The 21,474-nt window shown below is 33.1% G+C and overlaps 2 protein-coding genes across 4 annotated transcripts; both read left to right on the top strand.

Annotated features, from left to right (window-relative positions):
* The first annotated feature begins 1,143 nt into the window (after nt 1-1,143).
* Nucleotides 1,144-14,013, top strand: LOC145591584 (ribulose-1,5 bisphosphate carboxylase/oxygenase large subunit N-methyltransferase, chloroplastic-like). Of its 3 annotated transcripts, none has more exons than XM_081648087.1 (15): nt 1,144-1,344; nt 1,466-1,575; nt 3,009-3,072; nt 3,157-3,267; nt 3,487-3,546; nt 5,613-5,720; nt 6,317-6,386; nt 6,741-6,781; nt 6,892-6,972; nt 8,221-8,256; nt 9,044-9,127; nt 11,958-12,088; nt 12,537-12,625; nt 12,726-12,839; nt 13,588-14,013. In XM_081648087.1, exons 1-15 carry the CDS (start codon nt 1,228-1,230, stop codon nt 13,617-13,619), a joined length of 1,248 nt encoding a protein of 415 aa, XP_081504213.1. In that variant the 5' UTR covers nt 1,144-1,227; the 3' UTR covers nt 13,620-14,013. The 3 variants fall into 3 exon arrangements, with proteins under 3 accessions (XP_081504213.1, XP_081504212.1, XP_081504211.1); XM_081648086.1 differs by having other exon boundaries at nt 1,145-1,344; nt 6,364-6,386; nt 6,881-6,972; nt 12,726-12,874; XM_081648085.1 differs by having other exon boundaries at nt 1,148-1,344; nt 12,726-12,874.
* Nucleotides 14,014-15,654: 1,641 nt separating this feature from the next.
* Nucleotides 15,655-18,979, top strand: LOC145591923 (protein FAR1-RELATED SEQUENCE 8-like). Its single transcript, XM_081648404.1, has 9 exons — nt 15,655-15,811; nt 15,856-16,123; nt 16,231-16,635; nt 17,154-17,423; nt 17,581-17,889; nt 17,979-18,265; nt 18,342-18,637; nt 18,712-18,768; nt 18,842-18,979. The coding sequence occupies exons 1-9, from the start codon at nt 15,655-15,657 to the stop codon at nt 18,977-18,979; spliced, it is 2,187 nt and encodes a 728-aa protein (XP_081504530.1).
* Nucleotides 18,980-21,474: the final 2,495 nt, after the last annotated feature.

Raw genomic sequence — 21,474 nt, 5'->3', positions numbered from 1 at the left:
CCACTTTCAAAATCATACATCAGAAATCACAAGTCATATATATACTATTTTCTTGACTTCACAATGTCATCAAAGTGCCCTTATCAAATTTCACCATCAATTAGCAATTAATATCAGAAGTATTGACAACCTATGTTTCTGGCATGATACTACACTATAATCCAATAAAGTGGTGGGCTATGCAGATTATTTGCATCAAAACAAGTTTAAAGGCAGCAAACTTAACATGCAAAACACAAAATTAGCAAAAAAAAAAAAAAAAAAAAAAAAAAATCATAAATGAACAAACATAGAAAAAATGAGCAAACATAAAAAAAAATTACCAAAAAACATTAAGCAACATGAGTAATTAATCACACATAAAACGAAAACAACTACACCAAAAAAAATTGAGTAAAATGAGCAATTAATCACACATTAATGAAATTTAAACAGAAATTGAACATAATGAAGAAGACATTAATGAAATAACAAAGAAATTAAAACAAAAATACATGTAACTTAAGAAGTATAATGAATACTCCGTATAAAATTGAGCAAAGTGAAAATTGAGCACAAAATTTTATACAAATTATAACGAATTATAATTGAGCGAAAAATTCTGAACAATTGAGCACAAAAAGCTTATACGAGGTATAATTAATTGCAAAAAATCCATGAAACATAATTCGAAGTAAAATTGAACAAAAATACATAAAATAAATCACCATATAACCAAAAACACAAACAAAAATTGAAAAGAGAGAGAGAGAGAGGAAATTTACCTAGATTTCTCCATTGTAGCAATTAGAACAATTCTAAGAAAAAAGGAAGAAAGAAGATTAAGAAATTGAAAACTAACAAAAGAAGTTTTGGAAATTGAAGAGAGAGAAAGAAGAAAAGAAGAGAGAGAAAATAAAGAAATAGAACCAAAAGCATGAGTTACGCGTGAATAGGTATCACGTGTAAAGGAGCTGATACATGAAAGGACAAAAATAACTTTAAATGTACCGTATGCCCATATTTATAACACTATTTTATGCCAAACAAGGAACAAGGATAATTTTTATATAATCCTCGTTACTAAATCCCTATCCCTATCCTCCTTTTTTATCCTTCTTACTAACCAAATGCCCCGTTCAAGTTTATCAATTTGATGAACTTGTATTTTCTCATCTTATCGGGTGCTCACTCTATAAATAGCACGGGCAGACTGTAGAGTCAACAGCTAGTACACTTGAGCTGACAATGCTTTCATTTACGCGAGCGCTGAATTTCTCCTATTTTAAACGTTCAATTCTCACTCTTTCTCCTCATCTTCTTCCCTTCAAATTCCAGCACAGCTTATCACCTCGCAGCTTCAAGGTTCGTCATCTCTTTCTTCCAATTCTCGACTTTAATTGAATTTGCTACTTACAATTTCCAGATTTCAATCTGATTAACTAACACTTAATTTTTCCGAATTTTGAAATTTACAATTTGATAGGTTTCAAGGTGTAGAGACGAAGATTGCGATGATTTTTTGCCATGGTTGGAGAAAAAGGCTGAAGTTCAGATTTCTCAACTTCTTTCGATTGGAAATTCTGATTTTGGAAGGTTCATTTTCTTCCTTAAATTTTTTCATGGCTGATTTTGTAAAATTATACGTGTTAATGGGTGTTATGATTTGAAATTGTTGTGAATTTGATATGGAATGCTGTGAAAATCTTCTTTGGGAGTCGAAAGGAGTACTAATTATTAATTGAAGAAGTTTTCGAGAAATATTTGAATTCTTTTGGTTAATTGCTTAGGAAAATGAGTTGATGTTAGTGGAATATCCGAATTCTTATTGTTTAGTTGTAATTATTACTGATGGAATTTGGAAAGTGACGAATAAGAGTTCGGATTTTAGGTTCACAGGCGGTGTCGATTGTCTTGAAATTCGTTCATTGTTTTTATGAAAGATAGGATTAAGAGCAAAATCGAATTTTTTGGGGTGAGAATCTGGCATATACTACTGATAGTACTGAAAAGAGTTTAAAACAAATGCAGGTCATCTTTCGTGCATGGGGTGCACAATGATAATTATATGAACCGTGTATTTATAAGTTAATCTTTCTGTGTTTGGCAACCCTCATATGTAATATTCAGTACAAAAAACAATTTATGTTCAAACTCAGTAAGTATTAATCTGTGAAAATTTGTCCCATTCAATAAAATATTATGACGATAGCAACTTCATATGAGAAATCATATTGATCAATTAGTAAAAATCATTGCCAATTAGTAAAAGTAAGTAATGAAAATATTCAGTTGCAATCATAAAATCAATTTTAATTAATAAAAAGATTTTCTTTCCTGTAAAAATATTGATGGAGAGGACATCACACTAGAGCTACTATTTTATGTATCCAAGCATCCATCCGCTCAAAACAAAATAATTAATTTATGCAATATTGGGTCTGGGCACCCTGTATAAGTTGCCATGCTAGATTTACTCTTTTAGATATTGTACACGTGAAATATTGTACAATTCATATCAACACTAAGCTATCTGAACAAGTATAATTTTGAGTCCTAACAAGGGAATACATGTTGTAGGAGTGGGTTGCATGCTACCTGCTGCTGCTTTAACTGAATTACAAACTTCAGAATGACGTATTTTGAAGTGCAGGCTACCAAAACTCGTTTTTTGACCCATCTTCATTGTGAAAAATAAAAGAATTTTGGGCACAAGCTTCACAACAAGCCCACTTCCACACAGACCAGGGAGCAATTCATAATTTCATACCATGGATTGCTAGAATTTCATTTATAAATACAATGGCTTTTATTCCACGAGTGTGGTTAATGGAATTAAGTTCTTTTTCCAGAATTTCATAGAATGGTGTATATCTGCACAATGGATGTGGTTGCTCTTAGCTGTAAAGTTAAATAAAAACAAATTGTGTGGTTCAACTTAGGGGATGATAAGGCTGATTGATACTTTATTCTGTCCTGGAGGAAATACTATTCACATTGTATTCGGGGTTTTTTTTTTTTCCTTATAGGTCATTGTTTGCTTGTAAGAGCATACAAGCTGGAGACTGCCTTTTGAAAGTTCCTTTTATAGTGGTAAATGTTGTGGAGGGAGTTGTATTACGTCCAGGATACTATTAACTAAATTTTCTCAAGATCCTGTCACTTTTGAACTGACAGCAAATATCTCCTGATGATATCCTTCCCGAAATCAAGCCCTTGGTTGCTGATACAGTAGGGACTGTTGCAAAACTTGCAGTAGTTATTCTAGCTGAGCAGAAAAAAGGTCAGGTATGGCTTAATATCCAACTAATGAGTTCAGGGATGAAAAATTATCTTTAATGTTTTAAAAGTTAGTTAATGCAATTAGTTAAGAATAGATGAAGTGCATATATATAGATAGATAGATAGATAGAAAGACTCATTATATTTATTTTGGAATCTTAATTAAGTTGGTGTTTGATATGATATTTTTCTTTCTTTTTTTTTTTTTTTTTTTTTTCCTGGTAGAGCTCTGAATGGGCTCCTTACATCTCTTGTCTTCCTCAGCACGGAGAGCTGAATAGTACGGTAATTTCATTTCTTTCTCTTGGATTTGTTATTTCTTATAATTGGGTTGTGCTGCGTTGTGCCATTGTGAAGAGCACTTTATTGTTGATTCCGCCTTGAAATTTGTTTTCCTGTTCTTTTGCATCTTTGTTGTGTTTAATATAATTTGTTGCACCATTTGACAAAGAAATATGGTGTATCGTATTATGTACATTCATAACTTGACAACTTGTAATCTTGTAGGAGCGTTTTCTTGTGATTATGTACTTTGTTATCCGCCAACAGGGGGTAGTTCTGTTGTTTACTTGCCAATTGTGTTTTTTGTGTATGTATAAAAATTGGAGTGGATTTGTTGTATTAGCATGGATTGAAAATTTTGGCATTATTAGTTCACCTTTTATTTTATGTGATTCAAAATTATAAAAGAAAAAAGAAGAAAACCAACCTATTTTGGTATATGTGATTGTTGGAGGTGTCCATCATTGTCTCACAATATCACCTTATTTTAAAGTTGAGCAACTATAAAGTAACATGGTCCAATTAATTACATTACTGAAATTGATGCCTTGATGCGCAAGAAGCCAATGTTTACATTCAGTTGGGTAGTTGGTTATGCTCCGGGTGATTTTTTTTTTTTTTTTTTTTTGAGGCATTGTGTTTGGGCTTCGTTCCTTTTTTTGTAAAAAAAAAAAAAAAAAGATTTCTTCGTGAGGCCCGTAAGTATGTTGAATCTTACACTTGTTTTCAAGAAATATCTCTTATCAATCAGTTTCTAAAGCTATGCCTTTTCAAATCAAATTTTAAATAAAATGAATAATGTTAAAATAGGATTCTTTATATCAGCATCTGCCGTCCCCTAAAACCACTAATTTAATGCTCGTAAGTGTTCTTCCTGCCTTTGACCTCAATTTCTTCTCTTAGGCATATGTTTGAGGCCTAATCTATACCACATGAGTTTTATAAGAGAACTAAGAATAAAATTTAAGAAAGAGTGGTAAAAATGTTGTTGTAAAAACATTAAGGTTGGGAAAACTTTAGCAAAGGAAATCAATATACTCGTAGTTCATAAAACACGAATGGGGTAAAATAATCAAAGTAAATACAAAGATAAATTTTAAAAAGTATATACAATCATGACACGTTGATGTGAATTTTCTCCCTTCACACCGCCCTATCCAACAACATATTTTCCTCAATCCCCAAAGCACTTATATCACTCTCAATCACCTCTTCCAAGTTTTCTTAGGTGTTCTCCTACCTCTCGCAATCACAACACTTTGCAACTCTTCAAGCCTTCTTACCGGAGCCTCATTTGTCTCTTTATATAACTAAACCATCTTAAGAGATTCTCCCTCATCTTGTACACAATCAATGTAACTCCTACTTTCTTCCTAATTATCTCGTTCCGCTAACGATCCTTTCTTGTATGGCCACACATCCATCGCAACATACGCATCTCGCCACATTCATCTTATGCATGTGACAATGCTTTACGACCTAACATTCGGTATCATATAACAAAGCAGGCTTGACTCAATTGTATTTAAATATTTATTTTACTTTTGTTTATAAACATGTACATAAATTCTTGTATCTTTGTGGCTCTTGTTAATCTTGTGCTGTATTCAGTTGAAAAGATCTTTAATTTTCCAAAAAAAAAAAAAAAAAAAAAAAACAAACTTGAGCCTTAGTTGGACTTAGCTTAATTCATTGGCTTGCCTGGCTCAGTTCATTTGCATCCCTAAAGAGCATATTTTTAGTGTAGATAAAGGATCTGTTAAGTGAGCTATCAATTTGGATCTGTATAGTGAGCTACCCATAGAAAAGAACTGGCAATTATTCGCTACTTAAAAAATGGTGACTTCATTTAGCAATTAAATTTTGTAGTATTGCTACAATGCTCCTCCATCTTTCTAAATATACATATGTGTGTGTGTGTGTGTGTTTAAGATTGTGTGAAAGTACATAATTGATTACTATTGGTAGGTTGGCCATGTTGTATAGTACATCTTCCCCCCCACCCTGTGGATGATCGGTGTCATGAATGCAGAATGTAAATTTTATTTTATTTTATTTTCATTTTGTAGATATTTTGGAGTGAAACAGAATTAGAGATGATACAACAAAGTTCAGTGTACCAGGAGACAATTAACCATGAGGCTCAAATTAGACAAGACTATTTGGTCATCAAACCAGTAAGCTTTTTATTTTTATTAGGTTTATTATTACTTTTATGAATGGTTTCTATGCTATTAGGCTTCAGATTGGTCACCAATCAGGATTTAATTGAAGATTATAGTATGTTTTGCAATTTACAAGACCATTTACAGTTTGGCAATTTACTGCCTTAGGGAGACGAGTATATTTGATACTTATTAATATTAATAAAGGACTTATGATACCGTCGTTTTTTACTCTACTCCGTTATAGTTATCCTACATAAAAGAATTAAGAAACTTCGAAAATTGTGAGTGGGTATAAGAAAATAAGCGTAGAGTATGACAGATGAAATTAAAAAGGTGGGTTGGTGACTTGGTGTAAGAAAGGTGTAAATTTTGTGGGGTAAGAGCTGTAAATAGTAAAGTGAGTTTAAAAATGAATGAAGTAGATGCGTACATAAATAATTAGACCTAAATGGAATGAACACAAAAACATAGGTGATATAATGTTTGCATAGGACGAAATTACCTGTGTCCTTGGCATATTCTCCATATTTGCTTTTATTCTGTCAATTTGCATCACATATGACCCATTATTAGGGAAGGATTTATTTTATATGTATACAATTCAGGTTTTTGACCGCTTTCCTGATGCATTTGAGGATGTTCAATTTGACAGCTTCAAACATGCCTACGGTATAGGTATGTGGATATGTTCAAATAAATTACTGCTTGCTTTATATCTCCCTTTGCTGTGATTAACAGATAAACTGATAATAGCACTGCTGCGTAGTTTTGTGAAAATAATGTATCACTCAGTTTTACTGTAGACACTATCATGTTAAAAATTTATTGCGAGGTATAAAGTATGCTGTAGAATTCATTGTTTAATGTCCAACAAAATAAAAATTGATAGTCATTTAATTAGATGTTTATTTAGCAATAATGTATCTTTTGAATGCATTATGCATGTGGCTGTTGAACAACTCGAACTAGCCACAAAGATCTGCATGGTCCTATTATTTGATGCCATTTTTGTAAATTGTAAACTTTCAGTTGCATCTCGAGCTTGGGAAAGCATGAAGGGACAATCGCTGGTATAGTCACTCAAGTAATTCAAGATTCAAGTACTTATGCAAATTATATGTATGTATCATCCGTCTTAGTCTTGATATCATCTCTCAAAATTACTGAAGGTTTTCTGCAGATTCCATTTGCAGACTTTTTAAATCATGATGGAACCTCCGACTCAGTTGTATTATGTGATGTAAAAGATAGAGTATCAGAGGTAGGACTTTTTAAATTTACCTAGACATGACTTCTTGTTTGCTTGCTTGTACAATTTAAGATTATGCTTTATATAGTAATCACACAGTTGCTACTTGCACTGTTGTCCTATTTGGAGCTCATATGCTCTCTTGATTCCTTAAGGTGGTCCTTCATTGGGTATATACTTGTTTTCAATTTAAACATTAAGGATTTTTTTTTTTTTTTTTTTTTACTTAATGTAATAATGTAGTTTCTTTCTGATCTCCACCTCTAATATTCCTTTAGGTAACTGGTTGATAATTTTTCTTTCCTTTTTTAATCTTTATATCAATTTCTATTTGTGACACATTTATTGTTTGTTTTACTATCAGTATACTGGTGAATGAACTCATGCGAAAGAAATTAATATAAGTGAAGTGACATTAGGTAGATATCTGGCTGTTCTTTATCCCAAAAAGTATTTAATTGTCACTTTTAGCTGCTTTTGGAGTTTTGATGAGCTCTTTATTTGGTGGTCTACTGTCTTATGTAAGTTAACTAGTGAGCTTAGTTTTCTAATGAGCCAAATAAGTTTGAAAAAGATTTTGATTGTTGAATGGATTCTGTTCCTCATTCATTAAAGTTTGGATAGAGAGAAATGTTATTGTTATATGGCTGATGAGTAATTGTGTAGCCTGCAAGAATGGAAATTATCGACAAGTTTAGCTATACCTTCATGGATATACTTCCTCTGTTCACTTTTAGTTGCAACACTTTACTATTCACGCTTGCCAAGGCATCGTTTTAACCCTTCGTATCTTAAATTTTAATAAGTAAAATAATATAAAAATAGATATTGTGAAAATACAAATTGAGACAAATCTAACAAGATCGCACATGACTATATTTTGCCCAATATATTAATCAATAAAGAAGGTTAATTGTAAGAATGTGAATAATGTAAAATTTCAAGTGTTCCAACTAAAAGTGAACGGAGGAAGCACATTTTATCTCATAGTGTCGCCATTTGGATATTTGACGTGCAGACTGCAGTCCAACCACATGTAAATTTTTTAATTCTCATGGCTGGAATAGTTTGTGCTTTTTTGGATTATGCAATGGATATATCATATAGTATAAATTGCAAATGAGCAAACCTTTAGTTTCAGTATTATAAGCTTTCTATTACTTGATTACTCCATTTTTTATCATCCCTAAATGTACTTTATTATGCTTCTCCTCAAAGATATTTCCTATTCTTACTTTCTGATTAATTTTGACCTTTCAGGTCATTGCTGATCGAGATTATGCTCCAGGTGAAGAGGTGAAGGAATCTCTTTATTAGTTCGTATAAGTCTTGTCTTTCTTGAGCAGTCCTGCCTGCAACTCTGCATAATTCTCTGTTGCATAGTGCCTTTCTCAAAGTGGCTATTTTTTGGGCTTCTTGGCACCTTTAGCGAGAGAGAGATTCCTTTGCTTTTATATTCCAAATAAATAATAAATAGAAAAAACTTGAAGCACATCTTATGTTCCAAATTCAGGTCTAGGTTGGACTCTATGCTGCCTCCAAAAGTCCAAATCCAACCTGCTTCCCATTTGAATTCATATATTTTTCGTCGGATTTGTTGTCGTACTTTTATATATTGGTTTCAGATTGGAATTTTCTGCTTTGGATCGAGCTGGTGAATACATATCCTCTGCTTTCTTAATCTCTAAACCATGAATTTTCTGCTGCTATCTTTTTTTTTTTCTCCTTTTCTAAGATTAGTGATAATCCTAAATTCCTAATATATTTGAACTTTTCCAAATTGTTTTCAACACTTTTCCAACTCATCCAATAATTCTTGCATCCATTTCTACTAGTCTGTCCATTAACCTATTAATTTTATGTATATCTTTAAATTCCCCACTTCCACCAAGACTTGAAGTGATTGAATTTTGGGGTGACACTTGTTTTATCTTCTAAGCTCATAACACGACATATTGGGTGTAACAAGTTTTTGTAAAAAACTGTTGAAAAGGACAGTAGTCCTTTGCTTCACTTTCTGAATATCTGTGGTTCATAGAATGTTTGTGAGCTAGTAAACTACAATATGTCCCAATTTTTTCAGGTTTTGATACGGTATGGAAGGTTTCCGAACTCAACGCTTCTATTAGACTTTGGTTATACAGTTCCATTCAACTTGTATGACCAGGTTAGTTTTCAGATTTGATTAGAGATAGAATCCTATGTCTTTTACTGCACTTCATCTCAGTAATTTTACTAGGAACTAACCTAGTTGTTGATGCTGATGCTTCTTTATATTGTAATTACCTTGTTTTGCAACTTGTTTAACGCTGTCACTGGAACTCTCAGTTTTACACCTGTGTTGGATTCAGTTTTGATGTATTGACATATTTCAAGGCAGTTTTGATGTATTGACATATTTCAAGGCTTTCCTCTCCAACCCATAGAACAAGGCTAACAGTTTGGCTGAATCTCATTGATACATTCTGCGCTTGTTTCTTTTGTCTGGTGTGTTCAGTCAAAATCTGCTAATTTTTTCCTTGCTTAAAACAATGATTTGGAGTGGCTTTCCTTTATTAGATTAAGATACATTATGTGTAATGAGAGGAAGTATTGAATGGCTGATTGGTATGTGCTAATCTGCCAACCTGTCAAATCTAATGACATGTCCATGTTGTACTAGAGGACAGAGAAATGAAGAATATGAGTAACAAGGTTGGAAAATGACTGTCATTTTATATAATTCCTCCCTACTGTTAAAAAAAATTCATCATCCAACCTGCATGCTATCTTTGAAATCTCAAATCCAAGGTCTGGAATCTGGATATTGCTGATGATAAGAACAAGGCCCCAAGGTTGTGTTTCTTATTCACTTGAGAAGCCCTTTTATTTTTATCATATCCTCACTGATAAACATGCCACCCCGGCACCCCGCACCCCTAGATTTTAAAGTAGTTTTGGAGCTAAAGTTGCAAAACATGTATTAAACAACGAGGAAAAGGATGTTTTGGACTTTTGGTAGAGTGCCTTTTTGTTTAATCTTTGATTAATTCTCACCATAATTGTTATGTGGAGATGTAGAAGGCATAGTCCGAGTCAACAGTTGTTTATTATCAATATCCAAAATAAGGGGAAATGGATGCATTGAAGTGTGAAGTCCCAGTTCTACGGATTATGGACTAGCTTTTACCAAGCTCAAGTGTGTTACTCACTTGGAAATTGTATTTCCAGAATCAATTGAATTTTATACACTCTTCCTTGATTACCAACCATATTTTAGCTAGTCCTTGCTAAGCTACGTAAAATTTATGAGAGTGGCTAATTGCTACCCTTTTACAACTATTTTAATGAGGATGCAGTACTGTTGTTCATACGTCATGGAGCATAAAGTTATTGTTCCATTTCACACCTTAACTTGTGATTGCTGAGGGTTTGATTGAACATAGTAATATTTGCATTGGAGTCTAGAGATCCCATTGTTTAAATCATCTTTCTTCATCAATTTTAAACTTCTATCACCCCTTGTTGTCTAGAGCCTTTCTTTCTACCTTTATAATGCAGGGATACATAAGAGAATGTGTCAGGTGGTCAAGTGTCAGGTTGAACCGTTGAAGAGGGGCAGTTGACATAAAAAAATTCAATGTCACATATGTGCATCAATTGAAGCAAAGAAACACACTTTCTGCTTTATTGCATGGAACAACAAAAACCAGGACTCATGTTAGAAACATCCCAAGATCCATCCTTAGGGATATTTTTCATTTTTGGTATATAAAACATCCTTAGGATACTTGCTTTCTATTATAATAGTATAATGAATACATGTTTGACGATTATCAAAAAAAAAAAAAAAAAAAAAAACATGTTTGACAGAACAACCATATTTAGGTACTAGTCCAATAAATAAAATATTCACTTTTACCCTTGTTTTGTTCTCCCTTCACTTTCTTTTGTTCTTTTTGTATTGATTGTGCAGTGTTCACATTTGTCAATGCACATATTTGATTATTAATATATCTAATAATGTGCTAATAAAAAAAAAAAATTGTACTCTTATAGTATTCATTGAAATGAATCAAACAAGACCCCACATGACTATGTATTCATCATGTATATTGGTAATTAAAAACTTCTTTCAAATTGTCAATAGTGTCAGGATTCTAACAAGAAGATCAAAAGAAAATGGAGGGAGTATAATTAGTGCCTATGATCACATACTACTTGGAAATTAATTGCAGCAATTGTAAAGGTTTGAATATAGAATGTAGACATTTGAAGCATCCTTTATAAGTAATGTCCAACAAACATTATTGAATAAAGGTTGTGTATTCAAATTAATGTAATTTTGACACAATAGGGCATGCTTGTCTGTAATTGCATGTGTTTAAATTTCTGACTGCCTGAGAGGCATTTTACTTTTCAAGCCCAAGTTTCCTGTTACTAAAGTCTTAAATTTTCCCTTATTCTGTACCAACCCCTCCCAGCCTCCTTCCTACTTTTAAATCAATGAATAATTGGATACTCCAAAAGTCCAAAACTCCTAACTTGGAGGTATGAACAACATATCTGAGATTATAGAGCAAGGGCTTCAATGCAGCGGCATTTTCGGCATTGCTAGAAATAGATGAATGGTGTATACATTTCCTGCCTTTGACTGGTTCTTGTTAGGTTCTAGGTTTCCATTGAGGGCTTCACTGGCTTCTTCATCTGTTCTTTGTCTTCTTACCCTCTGAATACCAGTTAAATGCTTTTCTCTCCTTGTATCATACTGTTGTCACCCAGTGCAGTATCAATTTGTGCCTCTAATTGTCAATTGTTCCTTGTAAATATTTGAACTGTGTAGTTCTTAGTTTATATTGATGCAATTGTGGCCTGCACCTTAGAGTTATGTAGAAAGTATTGATTACTTGTCCAGATATTATCATGGTGTTGCATAAATTTGACCTAATATTGTAATGCTTAACTGCAAGGATGCTGTCAAGTGAAATTTACACTTGTGTAACACCTATTATTTTCAGGTTATCATTCACCTTGATATACCTTACAATGATCATCTACGAGCAATGAAGTTGGATATTCTGCAAAAGCATTGTTTGTCAAAAGTCAAGGATGCAAACTTCAGCCCTTCCGGGCCGTCTTTTGTGATAAAGTACATATACTCTCTTGATCCCTTCTTATATATGTGTCATTAACTTTCCAATTTCCAATCAACTACTTATGACTGTAATAAGCTTGAGTTCTAGAAGAGAAGTCTAGTTGGATAGCTGAAGTAATGGAAGGTAACAATTAGTATATGAAGTTAGATTTAGTAGATTATAAACATTTTTCACTGATAGTTTTACAAGTACCATTGACATTTTTGACACTTAATGTATATAAAAGGGTATGCTTGGTATCAAGTTCTTAAATCATCTCATTGCTCTTATTGAGATTCCCAATTGTCAACAACACGTTTTCTGACAAGCTTGATGAAAACCCTGCTGGGCTCTCAGTTTTTCCAATATTGATCTGGGTTCTGTACTATCATGTGGACTGTTTATTGAACTATGTATTATTGTTGCTTATCTGCATTTCTCGTGTAACTCATTATGTTACAGGGAAGTAAGGTCGTCTAGAGGGAAAGGGAAGGGAATCCCACAATCACTTTGTGCATTTGCTCGTATTTTGTGTTGTACCTGTTCTCAAGGTATCTTACATACCTACTTTCTAGGTGTTCATGCCTGACAAAATTGTAAATTATATTATTCTGTCCTTCTGACACTTTCTGATCAGTGGTTGACATGCAGAATTAAATGACTTGGTTGTCGAAGCTGCTCAACATGATGGCCGGCTAGCGCGGCGTCCTTTGAGTAATAGGACCTTGGAGCTACGAGCACATGAGATTTTGCTCTTGCTAATCAGTAAGTTGATTGAGAAATATGATGTGTCAATTAAGGTAAGAACAAGATGACTGAAAATTACCGAAGCTTACCAGTTTGATACAAGTCCTTCAATTAACATGAATTCTCAATTAGGCATTATTTTCTGGTTGTCATTCTATCATCCCCTTCTGCAACAAAATTCTTAATTGAGCATTATTTACTGGTAGACATTCTATCTCCTTTTCTTCCTCTAACGATTCACATCCTTGCCTAGGTAAAGTTTTCTTTAGCAATTTGTGAAACATCTTATATGTTGATGACACCTGTCTATTTGTTTTCTTTGAAATATCCATCACTGTTATATACTTATATTTAATAGTTCATTTGCTATTTTCTTAGCTCTTCTGCATCAGGCTTAATTTAACTTGGTAGGTAGATATTGAACTATTTTGCTAAATGGTAAGCACCAATCATTAGTTAGTTATTCAACGCTCAAGTCAAAATTGATTCTTTTCTGTTCGTAAAGGTCAATTTTATTTGGCTTTAGTAATACACTGGGGTAGTTGCAATGGTATTGCAGCATGCTGTCTTTTCACGTATTATGGGTCTCCTGGAATTAACAAAAATTGTGTGGCCAAAGCAGGGCTAATTTGTTTAAATTGCTGATAGGAATTGATGATATTTTAGAAAAATAAATAGATGGCATATGCATTCTGATATAAGTTTTTTGATCTATTCTTCTTTCATTGTCCTTGTTTGATTGAGGATGTTTATATCATACCTACAGTCACTGCATATGCTAGAACCCAGAAACTGTAGGAAGTTTGCTATCAGACAAAAAATGGCGCAAGATCTTCTCGCTGGGGAGGTTCGTGTCCTGAGATCTGCGTCTGCATGGTTGAAGAACTACTGTCAGTCGTATCCAGAGCAAGGAAAAACATCATAAATCCTTTATGAGTACAGCCACAAGTTGAGTGACCCAAATTATCCTTCAGGTTCCAATCAATATCAAACCAACCTGTTCGATTAAGATTGATGAGAGAAATTTTGTACATGTCTACTTCCCTTCTGTTCCGTGCTCATCCCTGTTTTTTGTTAGGGGGTTGTGTTTTTTTTTGTTTTTGGAAGTGTAGCCATGTATTTGGTAGGGACTAGAATATTAATTTTGTTGAATTATCTGGTAATAGAGGTGGTATTGTTTTATTGGTTTTCACTAAGTTGTACTCCCTTCGTCCCAGCATACCTGGGGCGTTTTTAACTAACATAATAAAAACATAATTTATCATAAAATATGTTAGATAGATATTAATGTGAAGTTTCATAATATAATTTTTATAATAATTTTCATTAATGTTTAATTATGTAAAAATAAAATCAAACTAGTGCATTGGCATGTGTGCAATGTTGATTGTGTCAGATTTCCTGGAACGACGGGAGTATACTTACAACTTTCCTCCTTTCCTACTGCTACATCACTTCGAACTATCTTGGGCCATTAATATAGGTTTTTTTTTTTTTTTAGTTTTTCTTACAATGGTGAACCTTTTCACGAACTCCGCCGCTATCTCTTACCTCATTGGCTTATCCACATCCACTATTTATTCTCTCATACCATTCCTTAATTGATTTTTATTATATAATTTGATTAATTAATCAAACTAATGAGATTTACTTAAAGTATTTGTATAATCAATAGAGGCTTTGATATCTAGATTGTATCTAGATTACCATCCATTGGAAAATAGATTTTAGAAGGTAGAAGAGAAAGGTAGAAAATTAAGTGGGTAAAACTATGGGGGGACGCTTAGCCCAGCAAGGTGCTGGACCAGCACACCAATTTTATGAGTATTAAATGCTCTTGGTGGGCCCCTATCTTGTATTGGTGTGTATTTTGTACGTATGAACTTGTATGCCCCAAATGTATACATTATTGGCGTGCTTTCCAAGACCGTTGCAACAAGTTGGTCCATTATTTTGCAAATGGGGTTGATTTAATTCATCCAGAGACAGAGATGAGAATCTAGGGTTCTTCATCTCCATCTTGTTTAGCTGAGCTACCCCATTTTCATCTTCATTCCCCATCTTCATTCTCGTTGAATCCTCATCTTCTTCAGCCCCCCATTACTGTTTCCAATTTGTCGTCTGAATAATAAAGGGTTTTTGGGGTTAAAGATGAAGGGATAAATTGGATAATTGGGGTAAAAGCGCGTCAATTGTGAGCGAATTTAGCAGTGCGGATTGTGTCTTTCTACATTAATGGAGCTGATTGAAAGTGATTGTGGCTAGAACTTAGTTGGCGGGAATTAGGTATGTTAACTGACTCTGTTCTTGGGATTAACTTGATTATTCGATTGGTGCATTTTTGGAATTGGGGCTTGGTCAAAAGTAATAATGACATTTACAATTACTATTTTCACAAATGACAAAACTGTTTATGACAGTGGACAATATTGTTTATTGCTAAAATTATTGTTTAGCTAAAATTATAGGTTAGGTTAGGTAATTAATTGTACATACAAATGCCATTAAAGTTTGAAATAAAATAATATTATTTATAACAATAGACAATATTGTTTAGCTAAAATTATTGCTTAGCTAAAATTATAGGTTAGGTACTTGGCATTAATTGTACAATATAATACATTGAAATCTCATTAAAGTTTGAAATAAGAGTAGGATTACTTTAACAACATACAAACATGGCTTGTTATGATCACATGTGATAGATTAATTGTTATAGATTAAATGTGATAGATAAATTGTTAAATGTGATAGATTAATTGTTAAAGATTGATTGTTTGACACACATGTTGTTAGCTTATGGAAAAATAATTTATTGAAGGTTGAGGCAGTGATGTTAAGTTTAGAGGTTGCAGAAGATATTTGTGTATCATTGTCTCATAGTGATGAAGGTGGTGTAATGGATTTGATAAACTTTGAGGAAGGGGTTGTTGTTGATATTGGTGAATTATGTCCATATGTAGGTGGAGTGGGGATGGATAGTGATGGAGGTAATATGGTGAATCTGAACATAATTAAAATAGACCACCTGAAGTGGGAATGATATTTGATTCATGGGAAGAAGCTAATATGTACTATAATGCATTTGGCAAGCAGGAAGGGTTTGGTGTGGTTCTTGGCCAAAGTGCATACAAAACTTTGAAAGATGGTCGCAAGGTTAAAAGGGTTGTTACATGGAAATGTGAGTGTGCAGGTTTTCCAGACACCCGAAGGAGGGTTGGTGGAAAAAGATTACCTAAGGAGTTGGAAGGGGAGTCGGTTGCAACAAAGAAGTCGAAAAAATGTGGTTGCGAAACCGGGATGTATGCTGGTTTAAAGGATCATGGTAAGTGGGAGATAGTAAGAGTGGAGTTGAAGCATAAACCCATCAGGTATCACCTTCAAAATCAATGCTAGTGACAAAATACAGGTTGAAGGAGTTGGAAAAGATGCGGCATGTGAGGCGTAAACTGCATTTTGGAGACGATGTGGGGCTCCCCACTGCTACTATGCACAAGTGGTTGGCTAGTGAGAGGAATGGGGTTGAGAATATGCCCTTTACTAAGAAGGATGTGAATAATTTGATTTCAAGGGAGAAGAAGCTAAAATTAAAGAATGGGGACAACAATGCTATGATGAATTATTTCCTAATGATGCAAAAGAACAATAAGAACTTCTACCACATACATCGGTTGGATGCCAATGGGGTATTGCAAGATGTGTTTTGGGTTGATGCGCGTAGCAGAGCTGCATATGAGGATTTCGGTGATGTAGTGTGCTTTGATATGACTTTTTTGATGAATAAGTACGACTTGCCTTTGCAAATATTGTTGGAGTAAGCCACCATGGGCAAACAATATTACTTGGATACGCTCTCATATCCCACGAGGACACTGAAACTTTTACGTATGTATTATTTTGTTATGGTTTAATTTTGGTTATGTTGATCTTGATTAGCTTTTTTGTTGGTCTGTTTATCTCTGAACTAATTGAACCATTCTTTAAATTAAGAAATGAGGTAACCATGTCAATATTTTTATCCTATCTAACCATTTAGTTGCTTGTTTAGGATAAGTAATAATTACACTTAAGCCAAATTAATGTATATTATTAAATTATTTGAAACAGAGAGAATGATACTAAGTTTGTTGGTTTGATAATGAAATTTGGCAAATTGTTTATATTAAATTGTAATTTTATGATTCTTTTATATTAAATTGTAATTTTATGATTCTGTAATTCTTTATATGATTCTATATTTATTTATGATTCTATATATAACATATGAAAAAAATAAATAATTCTATAATGACAAGATTTTGCATTTTATTTATTTATAGTATATGTCAACAGGTGGTTGTTCAACACTTGGCTAGATGCTGTTGGTGGTAAACCTCCCGTTGCTATCTTGACAGATCAAGATCCTGCTATGCGCAAAGCTTTGAAAGCAGTGATGCCACAAACAAGGCATTGGTGGTGTTTGTGGCACATCACAGAAAAATTTGGAAGCAAACTAGGCAAGTGTCCAGGGTATCATGACTTCAAGGATGAGTTGAAAAATGTTATCTATGATAGTTTATTTTTGGAGGAGTTTGAATTAAGGTGGGAGGAGTTTATTGTGAAGTATAAACTTCAGAGCAACCTTTGGCTAGCTGGTTTGTATTCAGAGAGAGAAATGTGGATTCCAGCTGCGATGAAACATTTATTTTGGGTTGGAATGAGGACGACCCAGAGGTCTGAAAGCATTCACAATTTTTTTGATAAATTTTTTTTATAAAAGCACAAGACTCTGTGATTTTGCGGAGAAGTATGTTGCTGCAATGGAACAACATATCCAATCGGAAAGGTTGGCAGATGCTAATTCGGTTGTTTACCTTCGTGGATTAGTCACTAATTTTAGGATTGAGGAGATCTATAGGAATTTATACACAGATGCAAAGTTTATGGAGGTCCAAAGGGAGTGTAAACGGATGATGTACTGCAATGGAAGCAGCATGAGAGAGATATCAGAAGGTTACTTTGAACACTTGATAGTTGATAGAGTTTATGTTTGGAGTGAGTTTGATAAGAAGGAAAAGCTGATTGGCAAGTTCCGTACTTACCGTGTTCTATTTTTTTAGTGAAAACAAGTGTTGAATGTGAATGCAAGTTATTTGAATGTAGTGGGATTTTATGTAGACATTGCATCAAGGTGTTAGAGTTGCAACAAATTTTTGATGTGCCTAGTATGTATATATTGGATAGGCGGCGTAAAGATATTTTTCGAAAGCATACTAGGGTGAAATTTGTGTTTCATAATCCAACAAAAACTGCTGACTTAGTTCGCTATGACAAGATGATGGTTGTCTTTGAACCTATTTCAAATCTAGCAAGTGACAATGATGAAACAGTGATGATGGTAATTGAGGGTCTCAAAGAACTGGAGATGAAAGTGAAAGAGAAAACTACTCATGCCCTTCCTATGAGTAGTGTTGGGGAGACGGGGTTTAAATCCACTCCTCCTAGTGTTATTGGCTTTAACATTTGAAACTCCGTCATCAGTTGGTAAGAGTGGGGTTGAAGGTGTTGTTGTTCACGGCGGGGAACAAGTTCAGCAACTTCGACATCAAGATATTGTTGTTGAGTCAATTAAGGATCCTCCTAGCAAGAGGGGTGCAGGTGCAATTCGTTGTACTAGGTTTATGACGACATTTGAGGAGGTGACAAGACAGAAGGAGTTGCGTAAGAAAAAATATGAAGAAAAAAAGGCTCGTGAAGAAAGAGCAAAACAAAAGGCAATTGACAAACAAAAGAGCAATGAGTGCATTGCTAATTCAACTGATCTTGTGTGTATACAGGTATAATTCAAAACCTATAGCTGTATACATGTATGTCAATTACAATTACTTAAATGTACACTTTATTTGACCAGGTTAGTGAAGACACTGTTGGCAATGAATCATACTTAAGGAAGGGTGAAATGTATTTGGTAAGCTACTTGTTTATATGTTGCCCAAATTATTACATTTACATTTGTCTAAGTTCATCCTTAATTGTTGTAGGCTTCTCTACAACAACCTGTAGCTGAGGACCAGTTTTTTGTTCATGATGAGTTCGTCAAAAGAAATTATTCAAATAACGAAGACATCATGTCTGTAGAAGACGAGTTCATACAGAGAAATGGTGTGCAGTGGGGCTGAACTTGGAAATCCACAATTTAGTAATGTGTATTTGCTAAACTTGTTGTAGTCATTGTAATGTTAATGATTAACAATGATGGTTGTAGTCAGTTAGAATTTGTTCATGTGATTGTTAAATACTGTTTTAATTGGATATGTTGTTTAGTTAGATCATTGCAGGCCATTTTTTAAAGGTCACAATTGTAATATTTCTTAAAAATATGACAATATACAACAACAATATGATAATATGTGAAGGTCACAATTGCAATATTGCTTAGAAAAATGACAATATTACAACTGGTTCATGACAATAATAAAGGTCATTGCAGGCCATTTTTTGAAGGTCACAATTGCAATATTTCTTAAAAATATGACAATATTACAATTGCAATATGACAATATTGAAGGTCTTTTTTGAAGCTCTCAATTGCAAAATTTCTTAAAAATATGACAATATTACAATTGCAATATAACAATATTCAAAGTCATTGCAATATGGTTTGGCTAACCATTTTGGCCCAACTCTAATTTTGGCCCAACTCCAATTTTGGCCCAACTTTTATATTTTTCCACCCAAAGTAATATTTTAAAATTACACATTACATTATAGTTTACATAATAACAATTACTAAATAGACAATTACAATATAAGTCAGTAGAAGTTGCAAGGTTCAGGATATAGGGATAGGGTAGACATAGTTATCTAATTTATTTTATATTGTCATATTAACATTTATATTGTTATGTTGATATATACACTGTCATAATTCACTAGGGTTTTAGAACATGGGGTTTAGGGTTAACAGAGGGTTTGGGGTTTAGGGTATTGGTGTTTTGGGCTATTGGATAGGGCTATAAGTGTATTGTCATTGAATTTTGTGTTAATGTCGTACTTTTATTTCTTAATGTCTGATATTGACATCAATAACATAAAAGTGTTGGCAATTATTTATCATATTTTCATTAATGAAAGAATAGTAATTAATTTTAAGTAGGATTAGTTGAGTTTCATTTAATAAGGTTGTTAAATGAATTTCACTTTATAGTAGGATTAGTAATTGAGTTCAATTCCAATAAGGATTATAATTAGGATATAACTTTCAATAACATTGTTTGACTATAATGAGGAATGTTAATAGTATCTAAATTGATTTTTCAAGGATTAAATTTGATTTTCAATTTACATTGTTAATAGTGCTTAACTACTATATTTAGGATTATTAGGATTGTTTTGCATTGTTAATTGACATTTGGATTTCAAAGGATTCAATTTGAATAAAAGGGACCTAAAAAGGATTCAATTAGGATTAAAGGCTTCTTTACAGGATTCAATTAGTTTAAGGGTCTCTTATTTAAAGGATAATTAGGATTCAATTAGCTTAAGTTTAGTTCAGTTCAGGTCCAATCAGTTTTTAGCTTTGTCCTCGTTTCCAAAATTCCTTTTGTCATAAATAATTACATAAACAATTCATTAGGATTTGATTTGAGTTGAACTCAATTGAATTCAATTGAACTCATAAACATTTACATAAACAATTACTTGTTAGACTTTGTTAAACATTGTTGATTTTAAGAATTACGTTAGGATTAACAAAGTAAAATCCAATTAATAATCCTAATTGGGTAACAAACCATTTAAGAATCCTAATTGGATATTAATTAAAAGAAAAATCCATGTAACAATTCACTACAAAAGTTGTTATGTATAAGTTATTTTCATAAGTGAATATATTGTAGTGAAATCCTTATGAATTACTGTCATTATTTGATTTATTTACTGTCGGTACATTTATTTAGTTGTAAATTAGTGTTGTTAGCAAACCTTTACAATATTTGATTACGCATTTTCTTAGTAATTAGTTGTATCATAATCCTGCCATATCTATTAAATTGCTGAGTTGTCCCACTACTTAGTATTTTGGGCTCTTTCACCTGAATCCATGTAGCCGATCAAGAATAAAGGTAATTGGTTCCTTTTGTGGTGGAATGATTGTGATTGGTCTATTTTGAAAGGTTTGGATTGATGACATGGACGAGTGATGCCTTTATCATATTTATTGGCGCTTTGTGATTGGTGTATTTTGGTACGTTTGGATTGATGACATGGACTATTCGATCGTTGTCTATATTGGGAGGTTTGTATTTTCTATTACATATAAGGGTGGACATAGTAAAATTTTATTGACATGTAAACATGTATTGTCCTACGTATATTGTTAACAGTCTGGTTATGTAATATTTACATAACTTTAGGATTGAGTTAAATTTCAATTATAGGATAGATTGTAATTATGAATGTAAATTTGATTGTTAAGATTGTTTAACTATAATTAGGATTGTTAATTGTTTGACTATAGTTAGGAATGTATAGTTTAATTGTATGTCCTCGAATAATAAGATGTGACTTTCAATTCGGTGGGATTGTTAATTGGATATGACTTTCTTTTCAGATAGTTAATTGGGATTTGACTTTTAATTCGGATTGTTAATTGGGATTACGCCTTGAATTCGGA

This window comes from Chenopodium album, chromosome 18 (assembly GCF_948465745.1).
Source record: "Chenopodium album chromosome 18, dcCheAlbu1.1, whole genome shotgun sequence".
Lineage (NCBI taxonomy): Eukaryota > Viridiplantae > Streptophyta > Magnoliopsida > Caryophyllales > Amaranthaceae > Chenopodium > Chenopodium album.
Note: the sequence above shows the minus strand (reverse complement) of the source record. Positions and strands in the feature narration are given on the sequence as shown.